The 27,572-nt window shown below is 35.7% G+C and overlaps 1 protein-coding gene across 29 annotated transcripts in view; it reads left to right on the forward strand.

Moving 5' to 3' along the window:
- LOC139819980 (uncharacterized) overlaps nt 1-27,339 on the forward strand; it is a 193,547-nt gene extending 166,208 nt beyond the window's left edge. For 2 of the 29 annotated variants that reach the window (XM_071789822.1, XM_071789823.1), the window contains 10 exons: nt 1,967-2,085; nt 2,377-2,523; nt 7,400-8,470; nt 14,688-16,149; nt 17,948-21,117; nt 21,272-21,698; nt 25,410-25,929; nt 26,004-26,335; nt 26,428-26,677; nt 26,742-27,339. In XM_071789822.1, coding sequence (XP_071645923.1) covers nt 1,967-2,085; nt 2,377-2,523; nt 7,400-8,470; nt 14,688-16,149; nt 17,948-18,390 — 3,242 coding nt within the window. In that variant the 3' untranslated portion in view covers nt 18,391-21,117; nt 21,272-21,698; nt 25,410-25,929; ... (1 more) ...; nt 26,428-26,677; nt 26,742-27,339. Of the gene's footprint in view, nt 1-1,966; nt 2,086-2,376; nt 2,524-7,399; nt 8,471-14,687; nt 16,150-17,947; nt 21,217-21,271; nt 21,699-25,409; nt 25,930-26,003; nt 26,336-26,427; nt 26,678-26,741 lie in introns of all 29 variants that reach the window. The other 27 variants (XM_071789835.1, XM_071789845.1, XM_071789837.1 and 24 more) reach the window with 27 other exon arrangements.
- The last annotated feature ends 233 nt before the right edge of the window (nt 27,340-27,572 follow it).

Raw genomic sequence — 27,572 nt, forward strand, 5'->3', positions numbered from 1 at the left:
ATATGTGATAGTCCGCAAGCAATTGATAATCACAAATTGAACAAAATGTTGAGTTGACATCATTTGGCATTTCGCGTAACCATGGTCTGAATTCCTTTTTATACAACCATAATTGTTTTCTAAATTTTTGTTTATGATGTCCTTGTTGTTCTGTGACATTTATACTGTTATTATCATCATCTATAATATTTTCTTTAATATTATTTTTGTGACACGCAGAATCCGCGTGTCTGGAAACATGCGATGAGCTGCACGAAAAATTTTTATTACATATTATGCAATTATACAAAGTATTATCAAATGACGTATCCAAGGCTTGTAGCGATCATCGCTAAGCCAAGCTTCTACAAATTTTCGCTTAGACATTGTTTTCGATTTATCACATGTTTCCATGTTGAAAGAAAAATAGAATGTAATAGAAAAAACGCAACAGAAAGAAAGATAGAAGTTAAGATTTTAAAAAAGGAGAGAAAAAGAACAAAGAAAGAATTTTTCTTAGTTCTTACAATTAGTAGTTAATAGAAAAATACAAATATAAGAAATATTAATAAAAAAGACGAAGAAAAATGAAAAAAGAACTAAAAGAATACAAACAGAAATTTGAAAGATAGAAATTAGAAAGATTGAAAATACCGTGAAATTTAGAAAAAGCTCTCTACGCTTAAGGATAAGATGCAGTCATGCAGATGTCTGGATGACGACAAGACGCGAGTCTAGAAATTATTTAGAAATTAAGCCGTTTCACGGATTCGCGGATTCGCTGCCGCGAATCGAAACGAAGATGAAAAGGATGAGTACACGAAAGAAGGGCTCAGTGGCTCAGCGACAAACATTAGCCTAAGCAAATAAGTTGTTTTTCACGGAAAATCACACGACTCGATTGCTATATAAAGCCATGTCGATAGATTAGACGGCAAAGGGGACACCTGATTGATGAGAAAACCTTAGAAAAATTAAATGTTCTATTGCTTTCCATTTTTTTTATTAATTAATGAGAAGCTATACAAGTGCAAAGAATTAATAACATAAATAAAGCAATGTACTACACCAATATGTAAAAGTATTTTGTTTATATTCTTACATGGAGTTTACAAAGTATAAGTTTAACAGTTTAACATTTAATTTAATTTCTAATTCCATTTTTCTTGCACTAACAAAAAGTTATTTTTCCAAATTGATAACGAAACATTTTTAAGAAAAAGGCGTACAATAACTTTTTAACGAATAGCGAGCGACGGCTAAAACCTTCTGAAGGTCACTCGGGGTCATGACCTTGACAACATACATCAAGGTCATTAAAATCGGTGAGGTCGCTCTTAATCTGCAGTTTTACCGAATACATTATTAATGTCGCTTAAAATATTCCCTGAAGTTTCCGGATTTCGTACGTACCTTGAAAATAAGGGCTTGCCGAATGTTTTGCTCTGATATATGAGGTTAAATACGTAGTGGATCCAATTGTATATTACTTTACTCGTGGCTGCGTTCGGAAACGTCACCCGAGCGCACACGAGCACACTCCCCTCTCCTTATTTCAGCAAGTTAGAAGGAGAAGGGAGCACACCCGAGTGACACTTCCGAACGCAGCCCGTACCGTCATGCCTGACCTAACCTAAATCGAGTCCAACCGCACTACTATTGTAATATTTTTTAAATTAATAAATAATTAAATACGATTAAATCGTGCGTGTAAAATCATGTTATATTATTATAATTATTGGGATGTTGTGTAATGTTCGTCAATATGTTTGTTTTCAATTACCTCATGACGGACTGTTACTTGACTAGTTGTGTCGGCGAAAGGACTACCTTAAGAATTCTTGTGTGCGTGTGCGTGCGCGCGCGCGCGTGTGTACTCGCAGGATTCTTATCTCAATTCTGTATATTTCGCATCACGTCGTGATAACGAAATAGAGACAAAACTGCAAGTTTGTGATAAAAACAAAGGTTATCTTAACGGTTTCAGGAATTTTCAGCTTGCTGCAATTAGATCTCTCGGCTAATTTCTTCCAGGAGTTTCCCACTGATGCATTAAGACACTTAACGGACTTAAAATTCTTAAATATCTCTAACAATCTTATTACCGTAAGTATTCTCGTACATAACATCTCTTTTATCGTCAATACATGAAAACATTCAACTATTACGTACCTGAAGCCGAATGATTAACTATCGAGGCTTGTTCTTATATATATTTTATACATTGCAATAGAAAAGATAAACATTTAATTAATTCATTATTTTCAATCATACATTATTTTAAATCCATTATATTATAAATTAAATTTCAGAAAGCGATTTTTATTAGAAGTAAATTAGGAGTAAATTACAATTTTTATTAAGAGTAAATTACAATTCTTTTTTTTTTTTTTGCAGGAAATAGAACGGATACATCTGTTAAACTTAAACGAGTTGCAAGTATTAGATTTGAGCCGTAACAACATAGGTCGACTCGGAATTAATACATTCTCTAATCTTATCGCTCTTATAAGACTAGATCTGAGCTTCAATGCGCTGCGCATGGTACATTGTTGTTTCTAACACTTTGTCACAAAAATGATTAAGATTAGAAATCAATCTCATAATTTTATTTGTTTTTCCGTAACCCCTTTTTAAACAGCTCCATGTGTTTTACATTAATACTTCCATGATTAAAACGATAAATATTACTATATGCTTCAGTGGTCGAATTGGTAAAGTGTCCGGCACGGATTGAAGAGAGGTCGAGGTTCAAATCCTGGCTGGGATAATATTTTGTGCAATAAATTCTTTATAGTAATTTAAAGATGTTAGCATCAAGAAGTAAAATCGATTATTGATTTAAGTATGTTGAATTTACTGTTCCAATGAAAAACTGTGTTTCAAGACCAACAAATAATCGGCGATTATATATTTTTCCATCTGTTTGAGTAGAAAAAAGTATATAAGTCACACAAAAATATCATTAAGCTACAAAGATCTAACTTGACCGAAGAAGACATATCTCTATTTACTTATGAGAAATTGGTTTATATCTTTTTAGATGTACATTTACACTAAAAAAAATTAGGGGATTACTTTTTCTCACAACGGTAAATTTTTTCCCATTTTTAACCTATAATTACTCAGCGAATAATTAAAAAAATTTATTAATTATTAATAATTAAAAAAAAATTGAAAAGGGTTTTGCGGGAAACTCTCTACTATAACGTGCTTTTGTTTAATTTTCACTCAGTTTAATACTTAAAAGCAGGGAGATAGGCTTGAGGAGAAGGAGCAAACGGTTGGCCCGGAATGAAGGAGTAGATCGAGAGACAAAGGCTTGGAAAGGCGAGGAAGGCAGGGAAAACCAAGAAGTGAGGTGGAATTGGCGTTGGAGAAGGCGTAGAAGAGGCCGAGGAAATAAAGGTGAAGTCGAGGGTGGCACGAGTGAAGAGTGGTGCGAGGTAGAAATTAAGGGGTTCTTGGAGGTTAGGATGAGAAAAAGGAAGAAGAAGGGGCAGGGACGGAAGAAGTGAAAGGGGGAGCAGTGGCCTGGAGCAAGGTATGGCAGGCTAAAGTGGCAACGTGGGGCCCGCTGGTTGGTGGTCGGCGAGAAGAAGGCACGGTGGCGGTACGGGCCTGGCCCGGCGCGGGGGGTCGACTGCTCCGAAAGAGCATGTTGGCACCACTGCGGAACGGCGGGACGTGGCGCGCAGAAGTATGTACAACGTGCAAAGCGGGTCGGTAAGGAGGAGAGAGAGAGAGGAGATGCCGACAATCCAGGAGATGGCGCGAGAGGTGAGCGGATGGAAGTTAAAGCGGGTGCACAATAAGTATAAGCAGTATAGCACAACAGCGAATGAGAGAAGAGCAATAGAAATCGGTAGATCGAGGATGGTGGGTCGACTGAAGAAGATGAACGCTCGGCGATAGCATGTGGACCGTGGTAGTAAGGCGTAAGGCGTAGAGTACAGTGGAGAGACGGAGAAACAGAAAAGCGGAAAAGAGATTGCAAGGCAACAAGGAAAAGAGCAGAAGAAAGGGAGAGTAGAAGTGAATGAAGACAGGGAGAGAATAAAGAGAAGGAGAAAGGTAAAGAGTGGCGGAAAAGCGGACGAGGCAGGATTGAAGAACGGAGAAAGGAGATAGGAAGAGCAACGGAAAGACGCAGGAGCGGGAGGAGGTCAATAGATCAGAAGCGGAAAGGACAAAGATTGTAGAAAAGGCAAAAGAGGAGAAGGCGAAAAGAAGAAAAGTTAGGGTGACGAATAGGAAAATATGGATAGAGGAGGACGAAAAGTGGAGATGGAACGAGGAGAGAAAGAAATGGGAGAAAGAGTAAAATAGGAATGAGGGGAAGGGAAGGGTATAGGAAGAGAGACGGAAAAGATAAGGGGCAAGAAAGGGAAAGAGTAAGAATGTATGAGGCCGCATGGTCAGGTCGGGACAGGAAACGCGAGAGATTGTATTGGACTTCCGTTGACAGCGCCGTCGTAAGAAAGGAGGACGAGATAAGGGAGGAGGGGAAGGGAAGGGTGCAGCGAGGGAGAGGGAGAGGATAAGGTACGTGAAAGTGAGGGAGGGAACATGAATGTATGAGGCCGCTATGGCTAGGTCGGGACAGGAAGCACGAGTGTCATGTACAGGGTTGGGTACGTCCCTTCAAAACGCCAATGTTGTTGGTAGAGGATGTAAGATTGTAAGTTTGTACAGGGTTGGGTACGTCCCTACAAAACGCCCTTTTAGACCTTTTTGGGGTAATAAAGTATCCTATCTAATTAATACTTAAAAGCGTATTTAGCTTTGAATAAGGACGTATTTAAGATATCCAAAATCTTTAAATTTGCAGTCTTCCACTGCCTAACAAAAAAATTGGCGAACATAATCATTAATATTATCTCAAAGTAGGAACTTTGCCCTTTTAAATAAAAAAAACTTTGTTCTACGATTGTTTAACGAGATATCGCAATTTAAAGTAAACCCTGTTTTTTAATAATTTCAGCATACCGCCAGCATTTGCATAACCCGATGTATATCATGGGGAGGTTGTTTATAGCGTTTTTCACTGGCAGAGCTGGTGCGCATTCAGTGCACATTAAAGCCGTCGCACACAAACCAACGTAAAGTGTATGTTTAATCTAAACGGGTTAAATAATGAAATCCTCAATATTCTTTATTGCACTATTTGGTAAAATATGTACTGGGTATTTTATCAGTCGAAATATTTGCATTTTACTTTAAATATTAGAGATTAAATCAGTGTACAACGGCTTTAATGTGCACTGAGTGCGCACCAGTTCTGCCAGTGAAAAACGCTATTAGTCAGATTGTGCACATCATTTATGTATGTGTATGTGTATGTGTATGTGTATGTGTATGTGTATGTGTATGTGTATGTGTATGTGTATGTGTATGTGTATGTGTATGTGTATGTGTATGTGTATATGTATGGTGTGTACATATGTTATGTGTGTACATGTAGAGGTTTTTTTTAGTAAGAAGTGTTGCCACCTTCTCGCCATATTACTCTGCGTAATTTTGATCTCATATTGATGCATTTTTTTTATATCAGATTAAAAATTTTTTTTCCAATTTTGACGCAGTGCCTCTTCAATCTGATGTAAAAAAAATGCATCAATATGAGATCAAGATTGCACGAAGTGATACGACAAAGAGATGGCAACACTTTTTTTACTAAAAAAAACCTCTACATGTACACACATACACATGTACGCATACATACATGATGTGCAAAATCCGACCGAACAACCTCCCCATGGTGCACATCGGGTTACGTAAATACCGGCGACAGATGTTGAAATCATAAAAAAACAGGAGTTACGTTAAATTGCGACATCTCGCTAAATAATCGGCGTAGGACAAAGTTTTTTTTCATTTAAAAGGGCAAAGTCTGCACTTTGAGATGGTTAATAATTATGTTCGCCAATTTTCTTGTTAGGTAGTGGAAAACTGCAAATTTCAAGATTTTGGATATCTCAAATACGTCCTTATTCAAAGCTGAACACGCTTTTACGTATTAAACTAAGTGAAAATTGAACAAAAGCACCTTATAGTAAAGTTTACCCTATAAAATCCTTTTAAAAAATTTTTTACGTTAATTAGTCGTTGAGTAATTACAGTTTAAAAATGGGCAAAAATGTACCGAGAAAAAGTGGGCCCCTAATTTTTTTGAGCAGTGTTTTGTGTTTTTGAGCATATTTTAGTAAAATTTATTTTAAAACATATTATTTTCTTAGATGTAGGGGGAACCGGGACAAACTCGACATGATTTTTTCAAAGGCAATCAATTTTCAACAATTAATTATAATTTTTAAGCAAATTCAATAATACACATTTAAAGAGTGTTCTTTCAGGTAGAAAATTGCTTCAGGAAGTTTTGCTGTACGACGCTTTGTTTTGCCCCCAGGAAAGGGAAAGTGACGCGAAGACAAATTTTCAAATTGAAAAATGCCGGAGCACACAAACTTGACACTTTGCCTGATCGACACAATTTGATCTGGAATTTATTTTTTATTGTCTGAAAATAAAAATACATTGTTTATCATGTATTTAGAAAGTACAAAAGTTCGGAATAAAGTAAAACAGTTATTGGAAATAATGAGAACAAAAATTGTTGAACTTGCAATTATCTTCATCTAAACTCATGTCTGAAAAACAATTAATGCAGGTAAACTCGCGATCGGACGTGCGTACAGCGTACACATTAGTCATGAGCCATACAGCTGCATGACAAGCATCATTTGTTATTGGGAGCCGATGAAGTAACGTGGTGTCAACTTTGCCCCGGATGTTGTTTTTCACTTTTGTCACTCCAAAAACATGAAAATTGTAAAAATATGCAAAAACTATTATCAGATTCATACAGAGCATCAAATTTCCCATCAAAATCACTTACATATAGGTTCGCAAGAGTAAAGCTTGATGAAAAAAAAGAAAACTAATCAAGAGATCAGAAAAATTACTTTTTACCATCAAAAACGCTTATGTCGCGCTAAAAATTACACCATAACTCAGAATGTCACCAAATTCCACTAAGTTGATATTACTGAAACATAAAAACGCATTTATAGTAAGAAAGGCAAGTTTCTACGATAGATTTAAATTGGCAAAGAGCCTAGTGTCAAGTTTGCCCCGGTGTCGAGTTTTTCCCGGTCTCCTATAAAGATAAGAATAATGAAATATCAATACTAATATATTATAATTTCTTTTGAAAGATAAAATATATTATTACATTGAATATCATATAATTTTATAATAATTATTACAAATATAAATTTAAATTTATATTTGTAATAATTGTAAATTAATTAATGTTTATATTTATTTTGAATAAAAAAATAATAATTTTGCGCACATATTTATTTATATGTTATCCTTATATAAATCTATATTACACTTTATGTATTTTTTATTACAGATCGAAGAATCGTCTTTCGAGGGTTTGACAAAACTGAAATGGTTATCTTTGCAAGACAACAACATTCTATTAGTGCCAGCTTCGGCCCTCACACAATTACCATCTCTGGCGCATTTACACGTGCAATTCAATCGCATCGCCGCACTATCTAGTGAACTAATTCGTGCCACGTCAACAAATCTTATGACCTTGGGTCTAACACGCAATCTAGTTCGCGAAATACCACCTAGATTGTTCTATAACTTTGAAAATCTCATCAACATTGAGCTCTCTGGCAACATGCTGTCTATTATTTCGCAAAATATGTTTGCTGGTCTGGAAGACACTTTGCAAAATCTTGATATATCGTATAATCGATTGACGGACATCATCGAATTGCCATTAAGAAATTTAGTTTCACTAAACTTGGCGGGTAACCAATTAAAACGAATATCACCGGATACTTTCAAGTATTTGCATAAACTACGGTATTTAAATCTCAGTAATAATCCCTTGTATGGCGGTTTTCCTCCAATTTTTCCTTCGTCTTTGATCAACCTTGACATATCTTACACAGAGCTCAAAATTTTACCATCTGTGTTACTGTTGAATCTTGAATCCCTAGAAAGGATTTCTCTAGCTAGCAATCAGCTACAAGAAATTGACGAAGGCACTTTCCAGTATCTCTATAATCTCACGACAATCGATCTCTCGTACAATGCCATTGAACATATCGACAATAATGCCTTTGTTGGTCTCATAAATCTTTATTCGTTAAATTTGCGAGATAATAGGCTTACGTCGTTTATCGGCGAACATTTCAACACAGGCACTGGCTTGGAAATCCTTGATTTATCGGACAATCGCATCAACCAGTTATCGCAGACAGCTTTTGCAATTCATCCGAGGCTCAGACAACTCAATCTTTCAGGCAATAGGTTCGTTCAATTTTCCAGTGATTACGTCAAGTCACTACAGTTCTTGGAATGGTTAGACCTATCCAGGAATATGCTGCTCCACGTGAACGAATTTGCCTTCTCACAAATGGGAAGATTGCGTGATCTGGATCTTTCTGATAATAAAATTGAATCGGTATGTAAAAGATTATGATAGATAATAAAAATAATTTTAAAAAATGTGCAAGTAGAAACCTGTACATTGCTTCCTCTATGAGGAAGCCTCTTTTTTTATGCATAATTATATTTATTAATTTGGCTTCCTCATAGAGGAAGCAATGTACAGGTTTCTACTTGCACACTTAAAAACTATAAGAAACCAATGTGCACACACACACACACAGGTTTCTACTTGCTCACTTAAACAAGTTTCTACTTGCACACTTAAAAACTATAAGGAAGCAATGTGCAAGTTTCTACTTGCACACTTTTTTTATGAATAGAGTATCATTAAAGATAGATTGGTGTTGTATTTTGCTTGATATCTCAAAATTTGCGGAAATTAGAACAATCACGTAGATTTTTTTAAACAGAAATCGGTAACCTCTTTATTATTAGCAATTTTTATTAATTCTATTATATTTTTTAATTTTTTCTACCCTTATTTCATATATAATTCTTTAAAATTTAATTAATCAGTTCTTGAGTTATAGAAATTTCAGTAATAATATTTATTTAACTTCGGCTGCTGCCAAGAAGTAGACTTGGTTTACAATAGGTTCCTTAACACAATCATCCATCCGCACATCGCCCGTCAATCACAACAATTTTGACGGGATCATTCCTCACGCTAAAGCTCGCCATTATTTATCACTACTGCTCTCACCTATCTTTTCTCATCTCCACTTATATCTTTTTCCTATCCCTATATAATTTCCTTAATATTTTTTCTTTGGTTGTATCTAGTTTATCGTTCCATAGTCTATCTATTCTTTTCCTGTTATCCTTCCCTAGTTTTATAAACCGGTTTTTTATACTGCTGTACTCCTCTACATAGTGCTTCAAATTATCCCTTTCTTCCTTGCAGAACAGACAAATTTTTCTCTCTTCCCCCTACCCCAATACATATTCTCCGATTCCATGTTACCACATCTCAGATTTATCAGGGCTCTGATACTATCCTCTTCGATCTGTTTATCTATGTTAGTCATCCTTAGATATTCCGGTCTATTTCCGTCTCTCTCTAACTCTTTATACTTCCTATTATACTTCGACTCTATTATATTATTCTCTTCCACTTGCCTCTGTATCTCCCAGTCTCTTCATTTAATCTCTTCCTCAAATTTCCTCCCTTCTCTCCTTAACGACTCAACTGCTTCCACCCCCCACCCGTTTTTATTATAGTACTTTTCTCTCTCTCTACCATATTTGTCTTCTATTTGTTTTTCTCTTTCTCTATCCAACATTTCTTGACCCATCTGCTCTCATCCATTTCCCTAATCTTTTTCTCATATCCCATTGCCCTTCCTCCCCATCCTATCCTAAGCTTTCTTAACATCAGTTCCGTTGATTAGGTATCTTGGGGTACAAAACTTTAAATCGAAAACCTATCTTGCGTAATCTGGCATAATTTTTTCCAAGTCCTTTTTTTCTTTCTATCCCCAAATTTCCATTCCATACGACATCACACTCCGGACTAAGTAATTAAACAAACTCCCTCTCCTTATGAAATCATCTTTACAAATCCGTTCTCTTAGACCCCACGTTCTATTTACCGCAATTCTAGCTAATTCCTTAATGTGATCTTTGCAAAATTCCCTCTATTATTAAACACGAAACCTAAATATTTAAAAGTCCTAACCTCTTCTATCTCCTTTCCTCTCCATTTCCAATTCTCTTTCTTCTCCCTACTTTCTTTGTTAAACACTAACATCTTTGTTTTATTGGTACATAATATCATTTTCCTCCGTTTTAGAAACCTCTTTATTGTGTCCATCATGTCTAACATTGCTGTTCTATTCTTTGCTACAAACACCATATCATCCGCATATTCTAGCGACCATACTCTATTGTTTCCTAACTTTACGCCTCCTATCTTTCTTTCCTCTAGCTCTTTTTTAATGTCCGCTATATACAAATTAAATAGGAGTGGAATCATTACACAACCTTGTATGACTCCTTTTGTTATTTTGAATTTCTCCGTCAGGCCCTCTTTTGTTTTTATTGCAACTTCAGTCACATCATATATTGCTTCTATTCTCCTTATAAGTTTTTCATCTATTTGCTTCTCTCTCAAGATCTTCCATGATTGCTCTCTTTCCACCTTGTCAAATTCCGCTTTTAGGTCTACGAATAAGGCAATACAATTTGTCTTTTTTTCCCTCCTTATCTTTTCTTTGGACCAGATGATCCAAGACAAAGATGTTATCCACCGTTGCCCTCCCACCTCTGAAACCCGCCTGGCTCTCTGGAAGCAGATCCTTCAGATCCACCTCCCTCTCCAGACGGCATCTGAGGACCTCCGTATATTCTTTAGTTCTTCTTCTTCCATTACCCTCTTCTCCTTCCTCTTCTGTTCGAGTATGGTCTTCAGGTTTCTTCTTTCTTCCAGATATCTTCCTCTATCTAGTTTTCCCACTCTTTATTTCTTATAAAGTCTTTTTACGCTCCTTTTCTTCCTTGTACATTCCTTGTTCCACCAATCTTTGTGGCCCATCTCTCTCCTCGTCGTATTTACCCTTTTCTTTACCATAGCCTCATGTACCATCTTTTTAAGACTAGACACTACAGACGCGCGCTATTTAGCTTTAACATTATGCTATTACTATTACACTATTAAACCTTGATACACAGAACTGTCAAAATATACAATGACAGCTGCAAATGAAGTAAGCGCAGCAAGAGAACCAATCGGCATCGCGAAAAAGTGACAATAATACCTACGACATGCCCTTTTTAGAAGAGGACTTGTCCATTTTTCCTCTATAGTTTCTTCTTGCTGTGTCTCCACAAATATATTCTTGTTTGTTTTCTCCTTGTATCTCCTTATTGCCTCCTTATCCCAACGGATCCTCCATCTTCCTTCTGTTGACTCTACGCCGTTTGCGTTAGTCGCCTCTTTTTCTTCCGCTCTTCTTTCTTTATCCTCAATTTTTGCACAGACAGGCATGTGGTCTGAGTCCACCCTCGCATCTACCTCTTTGTCTATTCTATGATACATTCTCTCGCAAACTATCATATAGTCTATCACTGTATTTCTTCTCGCTCCTATATACAAAAGTATATTCGCCGTTCCAGTCGCCGTTCGTTGTGCCGTTTAGTAAGTACCATCCCTTGCTTTGTATGAAATCTATTAAGTTCTTACCCCCTGTCCCTATTATTTTGTCTTTACTTCTCCTCTCTATGTTACCTTTCTTTTCTTCTCCCCCTCCCAATTCCCTTGTTTTTATATTAAAATCCCCTCTTATTATAATATGCTCTCTATCCTTCTTTCCTAACCATCTCTCTATTGTCTCCTCTACCCTACTCCAATTATCCTTATTATAGACCGAAATAATGTTAATTCTTTCACCGTCCGCCAAAATTTTTGACAGTATTAGACCTTCTTCCTCATTTTTAATCATTGTTGATCCTAATTTCCCCCAACATTCTTTTTCCCAATACAAAACCTCCTATCGCTCTGCCTTTCTTTTTTATTTTTTTCGCATGACTGCACACCCTTTCGTGTATGTTTGGCAATAAACTTTTAATATTATCCTATTTTTCTGCGTCTACCCATGTTTCGCTTAAACTTACAAAATCGAAATTCCTAATATATCTCCAGAAATCTTTAAGTTTGTTTACTAATCCTGCTACATTCTAGAAGAGTATTTTAATCTTTCCTTTTCCCTTACGGCGGTTATCTCTCTCCCTTTCTCCCTCTTCTTCATTACTTGCATTATCCACGTTATCTACGTCCGCCACCACCTCATCTCTACACGCCTCCAATGCTTGGGTTCCCTTTATAAATTTTTCTTTTTTATTAGCTTATTTTTTTCCTCGCTCCATACATACTTTCTACCTTGTACCTCTAGGTTCCAGGAACCTATTTTCACCCATTTTCCTTCTGTTTTCTCTTTCCATGCCCGTTCTTTTATCCGTCTTTGCACTTCTCTGTCCTCAAAGGTCGTGATCAATGAAAATTTTCTTACTTCCCAGCTTCTTCTTCTCCTTCATGATATTATCATCCTTCGATTTCCAGCAGTCCATTTCAACTATTACTATCTCTCTTCCTTCTTTGCTTGTTGACCGCATCTTCTTTACTCCCGCTTTTGCACCAAACTCCCTCTCAAGAAACATCTCCGCTGTGTCTATTGAGTTTTTGTTTTCCTCTTTATGTAATCCTCTGATCACTAGATTATTTTTTTTTCCTTCCTTTTCTTCATATTTCTTTCTCTCTTCATAACCATATCCGCCACCTTTCCCACAATCTCCTCCATTTTGCCGCCGGTCGCCTCCTCCGTTATGTTTTCACTCCTTCGTTCGATCTTTGATATTCTCTCCTTTATCTTATCCATCCTTTCCTCTATCCATTCTTCTTTTTTTCTCCATCCTTCTTCTAAGACGCTCATCCTCTCTCTCATCTTTCTCATTTCGTCTCTAATTTCTCTCAGGATTGCTAACAACAAATCATCCTCTTCATCCTTCTTTGTTGCTGACAACTCTCCTTCCTCTTCTCTCTTCTTACCTGCAGCACCGACGCTTTCCTTCGATTTGTCTATTCCTGGTGGCGTTCTCACGGTCTTGTTACCTCTCTTGAAAATTTCCTCCGCAAGTTGTTCTTTTTCCTCTCTTTTCCTCTTAGCTTTCGCTATCTCACATGCCATACTGTTTTCACTTCTCACATAATCCAGTATGCTGGTCGAGCTCGATCTTTCTCTCATTCTTAACTCCTCCTTTGTAAGTCTTCCTTTTCCTCTTTTTTCTTCTTTTGGTGTGACAAAATTCCTTTTTACTACCTTCTCATTCTCGCCTGCCTCTTCCCTCCATCCTGTACGTCACTCGTTCACGCTCTCTTTCTATTCAATCTCCTTAACCGCTGCTTATATGCCTATAGACTGTTCTGTCTATGTCGCTACCTACTCTATGCGTAACGCAAATCTCGCTCCCTTTTGGAACGCACCACGTTATTTTCCCGCCTTCTCTCACCTAACCTCTCCCTTTCTCTAAAACATTTAGCGCTCTTTTTCTTCATTATTTAATATTTCCTTACTACATCTATTATTCTATCCTAAATTTAAGTTATTCTTCCTACCTTTCTATCGGTTTAGCGCCTACCTCACCTCTTATTTCTCTCTAAACTCTCGTCTAATTTATCCGCAACTCTCACACGCATGCACAACACACACGCTCCTCTAACCAAGTCCTATAGAAATTGCAGTAAACTTGGCTGTTTTTTTTTTTAACAGAAATTGGTAACTAATCAACCAAACCTAGAACTAATCTTAACGAATTATATATGAAATAGGGGTAGAAAAGACTGAAGAATATAATTGAATTAATAAAAATTGTTAATAATAAAGGAGTTACCAATTTCTGTTAAAAAAAACAGCCAAGTTTACTGAAATTTCTATAACTCAAGAACTGATTAATTAAATTTTAAAGAATTATATATGAAATAGGGGTAGAAAAAACTGAAAAATATAATAAAATTAGAAATAGATCGATATCTCAAATATTGAGAAAGCTATAGCGTAAAACACGCTTTTCTGAAAAATGAAAATCCCCTTAAAATCCATACCGGTCGACGGATTTTAATAAAATTAGTGGAGAACATACTTTCTATGATACTCTATTTGTGTGCAAAACTTCAACCCGGTATCTAAAAAATTGTAGAAGTAGATGCGTGTACAAAAAATCCGTACACACACACACACATACATACATACTTCCGGACATTCTCTACTATGATTTCTCGACATTTTAGAACATTCTAAATCTATTTCCTTTAAAATCTCGAAAAAATTTTTTTCACCATCACAAAGCTTCCTCTATGAGGAAGCAAAAAAAGAAAATATGATAAAGGCAATTGGAAAAAGTAGAATAAAAAAGAAAAAAATCTATAAAAGTCAAATTTCCTTATTCTTAGCACTCTATCTTTTCCATTTTTCCAATGATAGATGCACAAAATGTAAAAACGTTTTGATTATAATGATAATTTTATTCTACTCAACAAAGTAAGATAATAAAGTAATACAGTGATAAACATAAAATATTAAACAAGTGACGTAAGAAAAGTCATTAAAAATATAATTAAAAATACTGCATCAAGAATACGGATGTGCTAAAAATATGAAAGTTTAACTGTAACAAAATATATATTATTAATAAGAAATGTAACTATTTACATATTGTTGAACATAAAATTATTACAGGTGGACGAATTGGCTTTCTATAATTCCACACAGCTCCAATTGCTAGATTTATCTGGCAATGTTCTCGAGACGCTGAACGAACGCACAATGGAAGGTCTACTTCGATTAGAATCTCTGGATTTACGCAACAATCGACTTGCATTGTTACCCGAGACCATTTTCGACTCGTCGAGAGTTCACGCCGTGGAAAGAATCGATTTATCTGGTAATCGTTTTAATGAGATACCAATCCGCGCATTGCAACGGCAATTTGTATCGTTATTCAGCCTAAAATTAGCTCACAATCGAGTACTGGAAGTGTTCACACAAGATATTATCAATAATGTGAAGGAGCTTGATCTTTCTGAAAATCCTTTGAGTGAGAACGCAATACGCGGCATTCTAGGCGAAGCAAAAGTTCTGCGTTCGCTGAATCTTGCTAATACAAGTATTAAGACTATTCCCAGACTAGAGACACCATTTCTCAGGCATTTAAATCTTTCGGGCAATACGATCACAGATATTAACCCGGTTATGTTCGAGCGTACTACGATGTTAGAAAGTCTAGATGTGTCGAAAAACCGTCTGACAGATTTCACGAATCTGATCAGAACCTTCAAAAATCTACCAGTACTTCAGAGTCTAGACATTTCCAATAACGAATTGAAGAACATCAACGAGAGCAACTTCGACGGATTAGCTATGTTACACTCCTTAAAAATGGCGAATTTGCTGAATTGTACTAGAATTGAAAAAAATGCATTTAGATCGCTGACAAAATTGCGACTTCTACATGCCTATAACTATCCGAAATTGGGATATTTTGACGTACAGGGTATTTTAAAGCATATGACAAATCTAGAGATATTGGATATCGAAATAAAGGATTCGTCGGTGGGCAACGAGCAGCTATCAGTGCGAATTCATCCTTATTTACGAGATCTGACATTACGAGGGGAAAGACTACGCAACATCCTTTCAAGTTCACTGGTCGGTGTGCGGGGACCAAGATTGCTACTGAGTTTGAAGGATACTTCCGTGGATTCGATACCAACAGCTCTCTTTTTTCCAGTTCCGCGTTCTACTAAAATTGAACTGAATGTCTCTGGTAGCAAGTTTACCAATCTACCTCCTCAGTTATTAAATGCTTTGGATGAACGTAGAGCTTCCGTAAGAATTAGTGGATTGGATAACAACCCGATCAACTGCAGTTGTGAAGTGAGACATCTGTGGAACTGGCTTAAATCATTGGATAATAAAGCGCCTACTGTTATCTGTGCCAAACCGGACTATTTAATGGGTACACTGCTGAGTAATCTCACAGAGGAGTATTTCTTGTGCAATCGTACAACGCTGACAAAATTACAAACGACAGAAATCACACCGTTGACAAAATCAACAACTCTAGAACCAGAGATCATCTGGACCGTTGCACCAACAGTACAAAACAATCAAAATAACCACTATAATAATGATCATACAGGTAAGTCACATCATTCTTATGCATTGAAATGTATATAACATCTTTGCACATTTCGGTAAATATTGGCAAAAGAAAACCCAGCTCCTATGACCTTGACATATATTATAGAGGTCACCCTCTTGAGTAATCTTATTCAGAAGGTTTTAGTCGTCGCACGTTCTTTATTAAAAAATTATTAACAAAAAAGTTTGAAAAATATAGCAGTTTTTTGAGTATTAAAAAACATAAACGACGTCCATACAACCTCTATAGCTCCATGCAACTGTCTATCTCTACGGTGGAAGTCAGATAGAACTCTAATATATAGTAGATCCATACTATTTCCATAATAGATGTCTCCTACAAATCTACTACAAACGTCTATTATACATCTGTTATAGATGTATAATAGACTTGTACATATAATGTTTCTAAAAAAATAATATTTAAATTTTATTATCAATTTCAAATTACTAAATAATTTCAAATAATTAATTTTTAGACAATTTTTGGGAATATATTTAAACATTTATAATATTTTATATTTTATTTTAATTCACACAATTTAATTTCTAATAAAACATTAACTTTATATAAATATAATTATCAAAGTTTTCAATATAAAGATAAATAATAAATCTTGGTGTCAAAACGTATATATAACGTATAATGTTTAATATTGCATTAATTTTTATTGTTGAAAATTTAATAATAAAATATAAAATTTAATAATTTAATAATTTAATATTGAATGTGACAGTCAGACTATTGTGCACACACCGTAAACTGTTCACCACAACGATTGATAACTCGCGACTAGTGCGAAGACGGAGACCGCGATTTCGCGAGAGCACTCGCCAGTACTTTCTCGTAATAAAAAATCATTACGTGCTAGTATAAGAGACGAGCCTGTGAGAGACCTGATTATGATAATTCTTCGCTGCGTAGATCAGCTGAAGTGAGATCTCGGGTATCACATAGTGCAGAGGTCTACGAAGCAATTTTTGATAATTTATTGGATACGTCTTACTTATTTATTTACATGTTTTTACACGTTTTTACGTTTTTAAATAATTGTATTAGTAATAAATTATTTATATTTAATAATTGTATTAAATATAAAAAATATTTTCTTATCTTATAAAAAAATTAATTTAAGTCACTTTCTCTTTCTTATAAACGTTTCTAGCTAGTTTGTTGATCGTCTTTCAGGACTGTTAATTTATTTCCTGTCTCTGTTTGCTGAAAACTTTTGTTTTATATCCACTTTTGTTTTATTCTCATCACTTTCATTATCTTCACACACAATAGTATTAGTCTGTATTTTTCATTAAATATACAAACTGCCACATACATTGCAATTTCTATTGTCTTTTTCCCAATGCAGATGTTTTGGGAACGAAGATCCAAATTAATGTATTTAAACTTATAGTATATTGATGAGAGAAATAAATAAAGAGAATCCCAAACAATCTTCTAATAAAATTCTCAAGATCTCTTATGATGAAAAATTAGTTTATAGCGGCATGGAGCATCATCAATCTATGTTGATTATATCTATCTATATTGACTATATATTGACTATAATCTATATACCTATATTCGACTCAAGACACTAACCTTTTCAAATTTCTATAATTTTATTAATGTTTAAAATTTTGCTAAACCGTTTTGTATACATGTTTTACACATTTTAACATGATTAAAAAAATAATATTTAAAAAAATCAGCTTTTTAAACCGATTTTGTTTACTTGAATACCCCCTTAAGCAGATTCATATTTTTTAATATGTTTACAACATGTATTAATTGATAACAGGTACATCTACACTCAGCAACATTTCAAATACTGATGACACCCTGATTATCGGCATCGTCGGCAGTGTAGTGGCATTTATCGCGATCATTATCATTACGATCTGCATCTGTCGATTACGCTGGAGTAACCAAATGCAGGAAGCAAGAATTGCAGCGATGGCAGCGTCTAGCATTCACGAAGCATCGATGATTCGGCCAGCGAGTGCTTACTCGGGCAAGATCAATCCTCACGATCTTTATGTAAGCTCGTACAATGGCTCAACTCTAGAACGTGGCGGTAATACAAACCCATCAGCCACTCCCGTGCAAATGATGCCCTATGTGCAACCGATACACATGATGCATGCCATGAGCTCACTTTCGCCGTCCTCACAGCAAATCTATGGATATTATGATAATCCATCTCTCCCCGTGTACGTAACGGAAAACAAATTGGACAGATAACATAATTCAACAAAAAAAAAAACTTTTTTTCAAACTAACAATAAGAGAAAGAGCATGTCCGTTATTATGTTGAATATAATTTCCGTTCACATGCTACATTATTTTATTATTAGTTATACATTATTTTATTATTAATTATTAGTTAATAAGAGCGAGTTATGTTTAAATTGGGTTGCATTACAAGAAAATTGCAATTTAAACCATTCAAAAATATCTGCCAAATAGTTTTCAACTATTTATTAAAATATAAGAGTTTTTCATATAGGGGAGACCGGGGCTAAGCCGACACTATTTTTTCAAAGGCAATTTTTAATATTTAATTAAAATTTTTAGGCAAATTCAATGATATATATTTAAAGAGTGTTTCTTCAGGTACAAAATTGATTCAGGAAGTTTTGCTGTACGTCGCTTTGTTTTGCCGCCAGGAAAGGAAAAGTGACGCGAAGACAAATTTTCGAATTGAAAAATGACGGGGCGAACTCGACACCCCGCCGGGGCAAACTCAACACTTTGTTTGATCGACACAATTTGATCTGGAACTTATTTTTTTATTGTTTAAAAATAAAAATACATTGTTTATCAAATGAAAAGACATTGTGTATTAGAAACAAAAAGTCGGAATAAAGTAAACAATTATTTAAAATAATGAGAAAAAAAAAAGATTAAACTTTTAATTATCTTTTTCTGAACTGTCTGAAAAACAATTTATACACGTAAACTCGCGATCAGATGTGCGCACACATTCGTCATGAGCCATGCGGTTGCATAAGATGCATTGTTTGTTATTAGAAGCTAATGAAATGTTTTCCGAACACACGCAACAGATGTTCCTTAAATCGTCATCGGAATCGGACGAAACAGTGACCTTTTTTGCGATAATGTCACTTTAGGTTAGTGTCGTCTTTGCCCCGGTGGCGTCGTGTCGACTTAGCCCTGAACGTCGTTTTTTACTTTTGTTACTCCAAAAATATATAAATTTTGAAAATATGCAAAAATTATTATCGGATTCGTATAAAGCATCGAATTTCCCATCAAAATCACTTAGCGGTAGATTCGCAAGAGTAAAGCTCGATGAAAAAGTAGACATTTTCGAGAGATCAGAATAATTACTTTTCACTATCAAAAACACTTATGTCGCGTTAAAAATTACACTATAACTCAGAATGTTACCAAATTCCGTTGATAATACTGGCACATAAAGACGCATTTACAGTAGCAAAGGCAAGTTTCTACGATAGATTTAAATTGGCAAAAAGCCTAGTGTCAAGTTCGCCCCGCTGTCGGCTTAGCCCCGGTCTCCCCTACACATAAACATAAATATAATATTAAGGTTATATATACATATATTATTATTATAAGATTATATTAAATCTAAAATGGTTAAATATATTCTATGTCAAAATAAAGTTTTAAATTTTTTAAAAATTTGTAATATATTAAGTTATTAAATACGAACTCCAAGATCATAGGCATATCTATATAGAATACTTAGACTGTTATTGAGTTTATGCAGAAATAAAGTGCAAGTGAGTCGTGCCGCCTTATTTCGAAAAGATAAGAAATTATGTGCATATACAGAATATAAGAAAAAGAGTTCAAAATTTAAAAAGAGGTTAAAATGTTAAAAATAATACACAAAAAAATAAAAAAATATTTTTTTTAAATTTTGAAATTTTTTATTAAATATTCTATACATCTATGTATTGACTATTTCTTTCTCAACTAGCAAGCATACGTCAAAATAACGTCAAAATTTGGTCATAAGATGAAAAAAATGACAAATGTAGATGACTAAAAATGACGTGAAAATTACGGAAAAATGACAGACTTTGTCACTAGACTGATAACGACATTTCAAAACGTTAAAAAGATGTGACTTTATGATCTTTTTGGCCTTTAAGTAACGTTTTAATAACGTTTTAGTGACGTTTAATTAGCGACGTTTTAATAACGTACACGACGTAAAGGATTGTAAAAATCAAAATTATAATATTAAGAAACAAATTTTGTTATAAAACACTTACATTTTATATTTTGTATTTATTTAATTATTATCAGTTTTCAAAAATAAAGATACTATTAACTAAAATAAAGTTACATATATTAACATTATTTAATCCAAAAGTACCCAAGGAACACATCGCAATCAAAATTACGTCATTTTAACGTCATATTGACCAAAGGAGGATATTCTAAATTAAAGTTTTGGGAACTATTAGAGAAACGAATAAATTCTACATATTCTTACGTATTTTGAGTCGTAGAATCCGAAAATGGCCATCAAGAGACACGGCAGTGTCTCGCGCCAAGTACACGCGGAGCGAGACCGACCGTGACTCTTTTACGCGAACGCACGAGTTGCAAGTACCCGAGATTTTGAGATCTCAATAACGAGTGAACGGATCAAGTTCCAAGTAGACTTGATCGATAGCTTGGGTCGATTTGGGGGGGTTTCTCTTATAATATTCCGCTACGTGCTCTACGAGCGGAGATATTACGATCCAAAGTCTGAAATGGTAAAATTACAATTAAGATACGTCGTCGTCGTCGTCATCGTACGGTTGCTTTTTTCCTCGATAAATGGCATTTGAGAACATGTCGAGCGTTCCCCCGGGTCCCCTCCATGACAGTGTTGCTACAATGAAAAGAGACAGCATATACGCGTACGTGTGCGCTCGTCGCTCAGTGCGTTCGCGCGGACAGCGCGCTGTCAGTCAGTTATATTAGGTGCTTTCCATTTACATCAAAACTCAGATAATTCTCATTTGTGACGTCGTTCTATCTTTTTTGGCATTAATGAATGATAAAGACAGAATGACGTCACAAGTGAGAATTATCTGAGTTTTGATGTAAATGGAAACATCTATCTATTATAACCTAGAAATAATGACAGTCGTTTGTGACCGTCGCCGCGTGATAGATATAGTGATGTAATAAAAAAATAAAATACAACTGTGCCGTGTTGATATGTATGAAAATACTGCAATGTATTTCGAAGGACAAGTGTAGTACCGCAATTGACGTACAGATTGATTATTTTGACGATAAGAAATCGTCTTGCCGTTGAGTGTTGTTAAGATGTTATCATTCTTTGTGCATAGAGATATATTAGTGTGGATATATCCGAGAAGCGGTCTATCGAGAAAAGATAAAATTATTTCTTAACGGTGTATCTTTGATATTTCTTATTCCAATGACACTGGCAGGACCCGATTTGCCGCGAGTTCCGAATTCTCTGAAATCTATACAGAAATATTTAACAGTCGCGTCGAAGCACGACCAGCGAGATAACGTTGTCAGTTATTGGTGTAAGTACATATCTATATATATAAGTCACGTCTGTTTGTCTGTCCGCGAACTACTCATTCGTTAGTGGACCAAATTTTTACCAAAAGTATATGAAATAGGGGTAGAATTTTCCGGGGATGAAAATGTCGCGGCTTTTTTTTGTTACCGATCTTTTTGGAAACCGGTTCCAAAATTTTTTCAAATTTTACGAGAATTAATTGACCAAATTTCAAAGAATTGTATATGAAGTAAGAGTAGAATATATGTCGCAGAGAGTGCCATAAAGTGTACAATTTTTCGTTACCGATCTTTTTGGAAACCGGTTACAAAATTTTTCTGACTTTTCGGGAATTAATTGACCGAATTGTAAAGAATTGTATATGAAGTAGGGGTAGAATATTTCCCGGGAATTGCCATAAAGTGTATATAATTTTTCGTTACCGATCTTTTTGGAAACCGGTTCCAAAATTTTTCCAATTTTTCTGGAAATAATTGACCGAATCTCACAGAAATGTATATGCTGATTTTTTTGAAACCGCGAGTTTAATTTTTCATTAATGTACTGATTTTCTTGAAACGTTTCCGATTTTTGTTTAAAAAAATCTACGTGATTTTTTAAAGAATGTACATTAGAAGACGGTCAGGATGATCTATTGCTAAGAGCAGCACTAAATTATGAAATGGAGGAAGCTGCAAAGGCAAAAAAAATAAATCTTTTTTTTTATAATTTTCGGAAATTAAATCGTTTATAGGTCGATTAGTTTTAAATAAAATATGTTGTATGTAGGATTTGTTACCGATTTTCTGGAAACCGGTTTTTCTAATTTTTCGGGAAATAATTGACCGAATTTCAAAGAGTTATATATGAAACAGAGGTAGAATTTTCCGGGGAGTGCTATAAAGTGTATAATTTTTTGTTACCGATCTTTTTGAAAGCCGATATCAAAAATTTTTTAAAGTTTTTGGGAATTAACCAGTTACTTCAATTCGTGTCTGTCGCGAGCGATTAAGACTGGTTTTTGGAAACCGGTTACGAAATTTGCAATTTTTCGGAAAATAACAAGTAGTTCGCGTCAGACAGACAGACATACAGACGTCAGGTACTTATATATATAGATAGGGATAAAAAGAACTAAAGAATGTAATAGAATTAGAAAAATTGCTAATAGTAAAGTGGTTTACAATTTCTGTTAAAAATTATGCGTGTGGTCGCCACGCGCGTTAGAAGTGAAACTTCTGAAGGCAAGGCTTTGCCATAACTTTTCTGAAATTAATACAAAAACAATGCAACGGAATTAGTCACTCCAAGCCGCCCGCAACTCGAAAATATAATGTTATACGCAGTTCTCACTATATCCGTCTTGCCAGTGCCGTACGCCTGATCGAATTTTCGTGACGCGTTTTCGAGTCGCAAAATCGAATTTACTTACCGATCCAAAAGGAGTTTCAATTTGTACGCCTGTTGGTCGAATTTTCGTGACACTATTTCGTGACGTTTTTTCGTGTCGCACAATCGAACTTATTACCGTACCAATTAAAGAAGTTTCATTTCGTACGCCAATTGGTCGAATTTTTGTTACATTTTCCGTGTCGCACAATCGAACTTACTACCGTACCAAAGAAGTTTAATTTCGTACGCCTATTGGTCGAATTTTCGTTACACTTTCCGTGTCGCACAATCGAACTTACTACCGTACCAAAGAAGTTTCATTTCGTACGCCTATTGGTCGAATTTTCGTTACACTTTCCGTGTCGCATAATCGAACTTACTACCGTGCCAGAAGAAAAACCGTCTCGCCAACGCCGTATGCCTATTGGTCAAATTTTCGTTACACTTTTCGTGTCACACAATCGAACTTACTACCGTACCAAAGAAGTTTCATTTCGTACGCCTATTGGTCGAATTTTCGTTACACTTCCCGTGTCGCACAATCGAACTTACTACCGTACTAAAGAAGTTTAATTTCGTACGCCTATTGGTCGAATTTTCGTTACACTTTTCGTGTCGCATAATCGAACTTACTACCGTGCCAGAAGAAGAACCGTCTCGCCAACGCCGTACGCCTATTGGTCGAATTTTCGTCACATTTTCCGTGTCGCACAATCGAACTTACTACCGTACCAAAGAAGTTTCATTTCGTACGCCTATTGGTCGAATTTTCGTTACACTTTCCGTATCGCACAATCGAACTTACTACCGTACCAAAGAAGTTTCATTTCGTACGCCTATTGGTCGAATTTTCGTTACACTTTTCGTGTCGCATAATCGAACTTACTATATACCGTGCCAGAAGAAGAACCGTTTCGCCAACGCCGTACGCCTATTGGTCAAATTTTCGTTACACTTTTTGTGTCACACAATCGAACTTACTACCGTACCAAAGAAGTTTCATTTCGTACGCCCATTGATCGATTTTTCGTTACACTTTCCGTGTCGCACAATCGAACTTACTACCGTACTAAAGAAGTTTAATTTCGTACGCTTATTGGTCGAATTTTCGTTACACTTTTCGTGTCGCATAATCGAACTTACTACCGTGCCAGAAGAAGAACTGTCTCGCCAACGCCGTACGCCTATTGGTCAAATTTTCGTTACACTTTTCGTGTCGCACAATCAAACTTTACTACCGTACCAAAAAAGTTCCATTTCGTACGCCTATATTGGTCGAATTTTTGTTACATTTTCCGTGTCGCACAATCGAACTTACTACCGTACCAAAGAAGTTTAATTTCGTACGCCTATTGGTCGAATTTTCGTTACACTTTTCGTGTCGCATAATCGAACTTACTACCGTGCCAGAAGAAGAACCGTCTCGCCAACGCCGTACGCCTATTGGTCAAATTTTCGTTACATTTTTCGTGTCGCACAATCAAACTTACTACCGTACCAAAGAAGTTTCACTTCCGTTACACTTTTTCGTGTCGCGCATCGAACTCACTACCGTGCCTAAAGAAGTTTCACTTCAAAAATTTGACCAATAGGCGTACGGCGTTGGCGAGACGGTTCTTCTTCTGGCACGGTAGTAAGTTCGATTATGCGACACGAAAAGTGTAACGAAAATTCGACCAATAAGCGTACGAAATTAAACTTCTTCGGTACGGTAGTAAGTTCGATTGTGCAACACGAAAAAACGTCACGAAATAGTGTCACGAAAATTCGACCAACAGGCGTACAAAGTGAAACTCCTTTTGGATCGGTAAGTAAATTCGATTTTCCGACTCGAAAACGCGTCACGAAAATTCGATCAGGCGTACGGCACTGGCGAGTCGGATATAGTGTGAGAACTGCGTGTAACACTATATTTTCGAGTTGCGGGCGGCTTGGAGTGACTAATTCCGTTGCATTGTTTTTGTATTAATTTCAGAAAAGTTATGGCAAAGCCTTGCCTTTAGAAGTTTCACTTCTAACGCGCGTGGCGACCACGCGTTCATTTTTTGTTAATGATTTTGATGAAATTGGTACCAAAAGATTACTAATTTTATGGAAATGGCTACTATGGGATTGAAAATTGGGTTTTATGGGGTTCTATTGGTGCTCCTAATTCATGAGTGAGTTTGGGGAGAGGGGAATAGATTTTGAGCCCGCGCGAAGCGCGGGCGAAAAATCTAGTAATATACATTCTAAATCATGATTCTAAAGATTGTAGAAATATCTCGGTAATGACACGGTGAAAAAAACATGTATTCTAAAAGAGACAAAGAGTTAATTAAAATTTACGTACAAAAAACAGGTCGCCTGTATGCTCTTTAAACTGAATTGAAATTGTCTACCAAGACATCGGCGGAGATTAATTTTCTACTAAAGTTGATGGACTGGTTGGAAGCAACGAAGAAAGAACTGCATGACAACGAAGCTATTACTATAACGATGTGACCGCTCAATTGCATTTAGAAAATTGGGCCTTGAAGCTTTTTTTATATGCCGATAAGAACGATAGGGCTGCAAATTTTTTCAAGAATGTACTACAGAGCTTTTATACCGCTCAGATATTGTACGAAGTTTTGACGCTGTTTGGAGAATTGAGCGTGGAAGCGGCACAAAATTGGAAGTACGTTCAGTGGAAAGCAGCTTATCTCAACGATTGTTTCACGAATGGAGAAACTCCGGTGCCAGGGCCAATGAAAGAAGCAGATGATGATAGTACTTCTATTAATGCGTATCGTCGCCCGTCGCATCGTCGCTCGTCGCATCGTTGCTCACAAAAATTGTTTTCTCAAAAGAAAACGATTAACGAAGCTGAAGAAGATGACGTAAGTATAAATGCATATTTATAATATGTCTATTTTATTTTAATATTTTTAATATATATACATTAAAATTTTAGATATGTTCTTCAGATATTTCCGCCCCTCCGGACACAACTGGCATTGTTGCCAGTATGTGTAATAAATAGTTGCTGGCCCTTCAAATACCGCCACTGTTGCCGGCCCTTCGCGTACCGCTACTGCTGCCGGCTTTTCGAGTACTGCTGTTGCTGCCGGCCTTTCGAGTACTGCTGCTGCAGTCAATTCTTCTAGTATCTCCACTGCTGCCGGCTCTTCGCGTACCTCTGTTTCTGTTGGCCCTTTGAGTATCGCTACTGCTGCTGGCTCTTCGAGTATCACCGCTGCTGCCGATCCTTCGAATAACGCCGCTGCTGCTGGCCTGCTGATTCAGGTAAATTACACATACACATATACATAATTGATTAATTATATTTACATATGTATAATTGATGTTATTATATTAATGACTTACTTTTTTTATAGCACGAAGAGGAAGGGGCACGAAATTTTTCCAAGAATGTACTACAGAGCTTTTATACCGCTCAGATATTGTACGATGTGTTGACGCTGTTTGAAGAATTGAGCGTGGAAACGGCACAAAATCGGAAGTATGCTCAATGGAAAGCAGTTTATCTAAACAATTGTTTCACAAATGGAGAAACTTCGGTGCCACGGCCAATGAAAGAAGCAGATGATGATAGTACTTCTATTAATGCGTCGAATGACAACGATGGTAAATATTAGGTGTTTATCCTCACAAATTTGACAAATTCTAATAAACATTTTATGACCATCAGATGAGCTTGAATCAAGTGTAAATCCTGAAAGTCCTAAGGATAATACTTTGCTAGATCTGCCAACTACAAGAACGCAGTGGTTTGAATCAGAAGATGATAAGTATGGTGCCAAGTTGACGGTTGAATAAATTAGCAAAGTTCAAAAAATGATCAAATGGGCAAGCAGTGCATTGGATTATGTAGCTACTTCTGTAATGAATCTTCGGAAAGCTCTGCATCTTTTAACTACTGGTCAGGAATCCACATAGATAAAATGGATAGAAAATACGTTCAGTAATGTCTTATTACTTATAATTAATTATGTTGAATTTGATGCCTGTATCGCGCGTAATGCCCAGTAAAATATATTTTACTAATATTTCACAACTCTTGAGTACGAATAATAGAAGATGAATAAGAGGCATGGTTACAATTAGGTAGTCAAATCAACCTCTGCATATGGTGCACTTAAATAAAAATAGAAATTGTTGCAGTGTTTTCCAGATTGTAACTATTGTCCAAGATGATAGATGTATAGTTAGAGTTTCATTATATTTATTAAAACTACTTTAAGAGTATTAATATTCATTTTAATAAAATAATTATTATTAATGAGACATTTTTGCGAAATCATTGAAAAATCTTGAATTAGATTGTTTTAAGATAAATGGTTTATGTGTAATTTAGCATATAATTGCTTGTACAAGCTTTAGGATTTAATATAATCATGACATTGGTAAACAAACTTGCAACAAAACTAGATGTGTTTTATTTCATATGATTGTCTTAACTGTTATATAAATAGAAAGAGATAATTTCTTTGATCCAGAGAATATTATCGTTTTCTTTCTT

Source organism: Temnothorax longispinosus, chromosome 10 (assembly GCF_030848805.1).
Source record: "Temnothorax longispinosus isolate EJ_2023e chromosome 10, Tlon_JGU_v1, whole genome shotgun sequence".
Taxonomy (NCBI): Eukaryota; Metazoa; Arthropoda; class Insecta; order Hymenoptera; family Formicidae; genus Temnothorax; species Temnothorax longispinosus.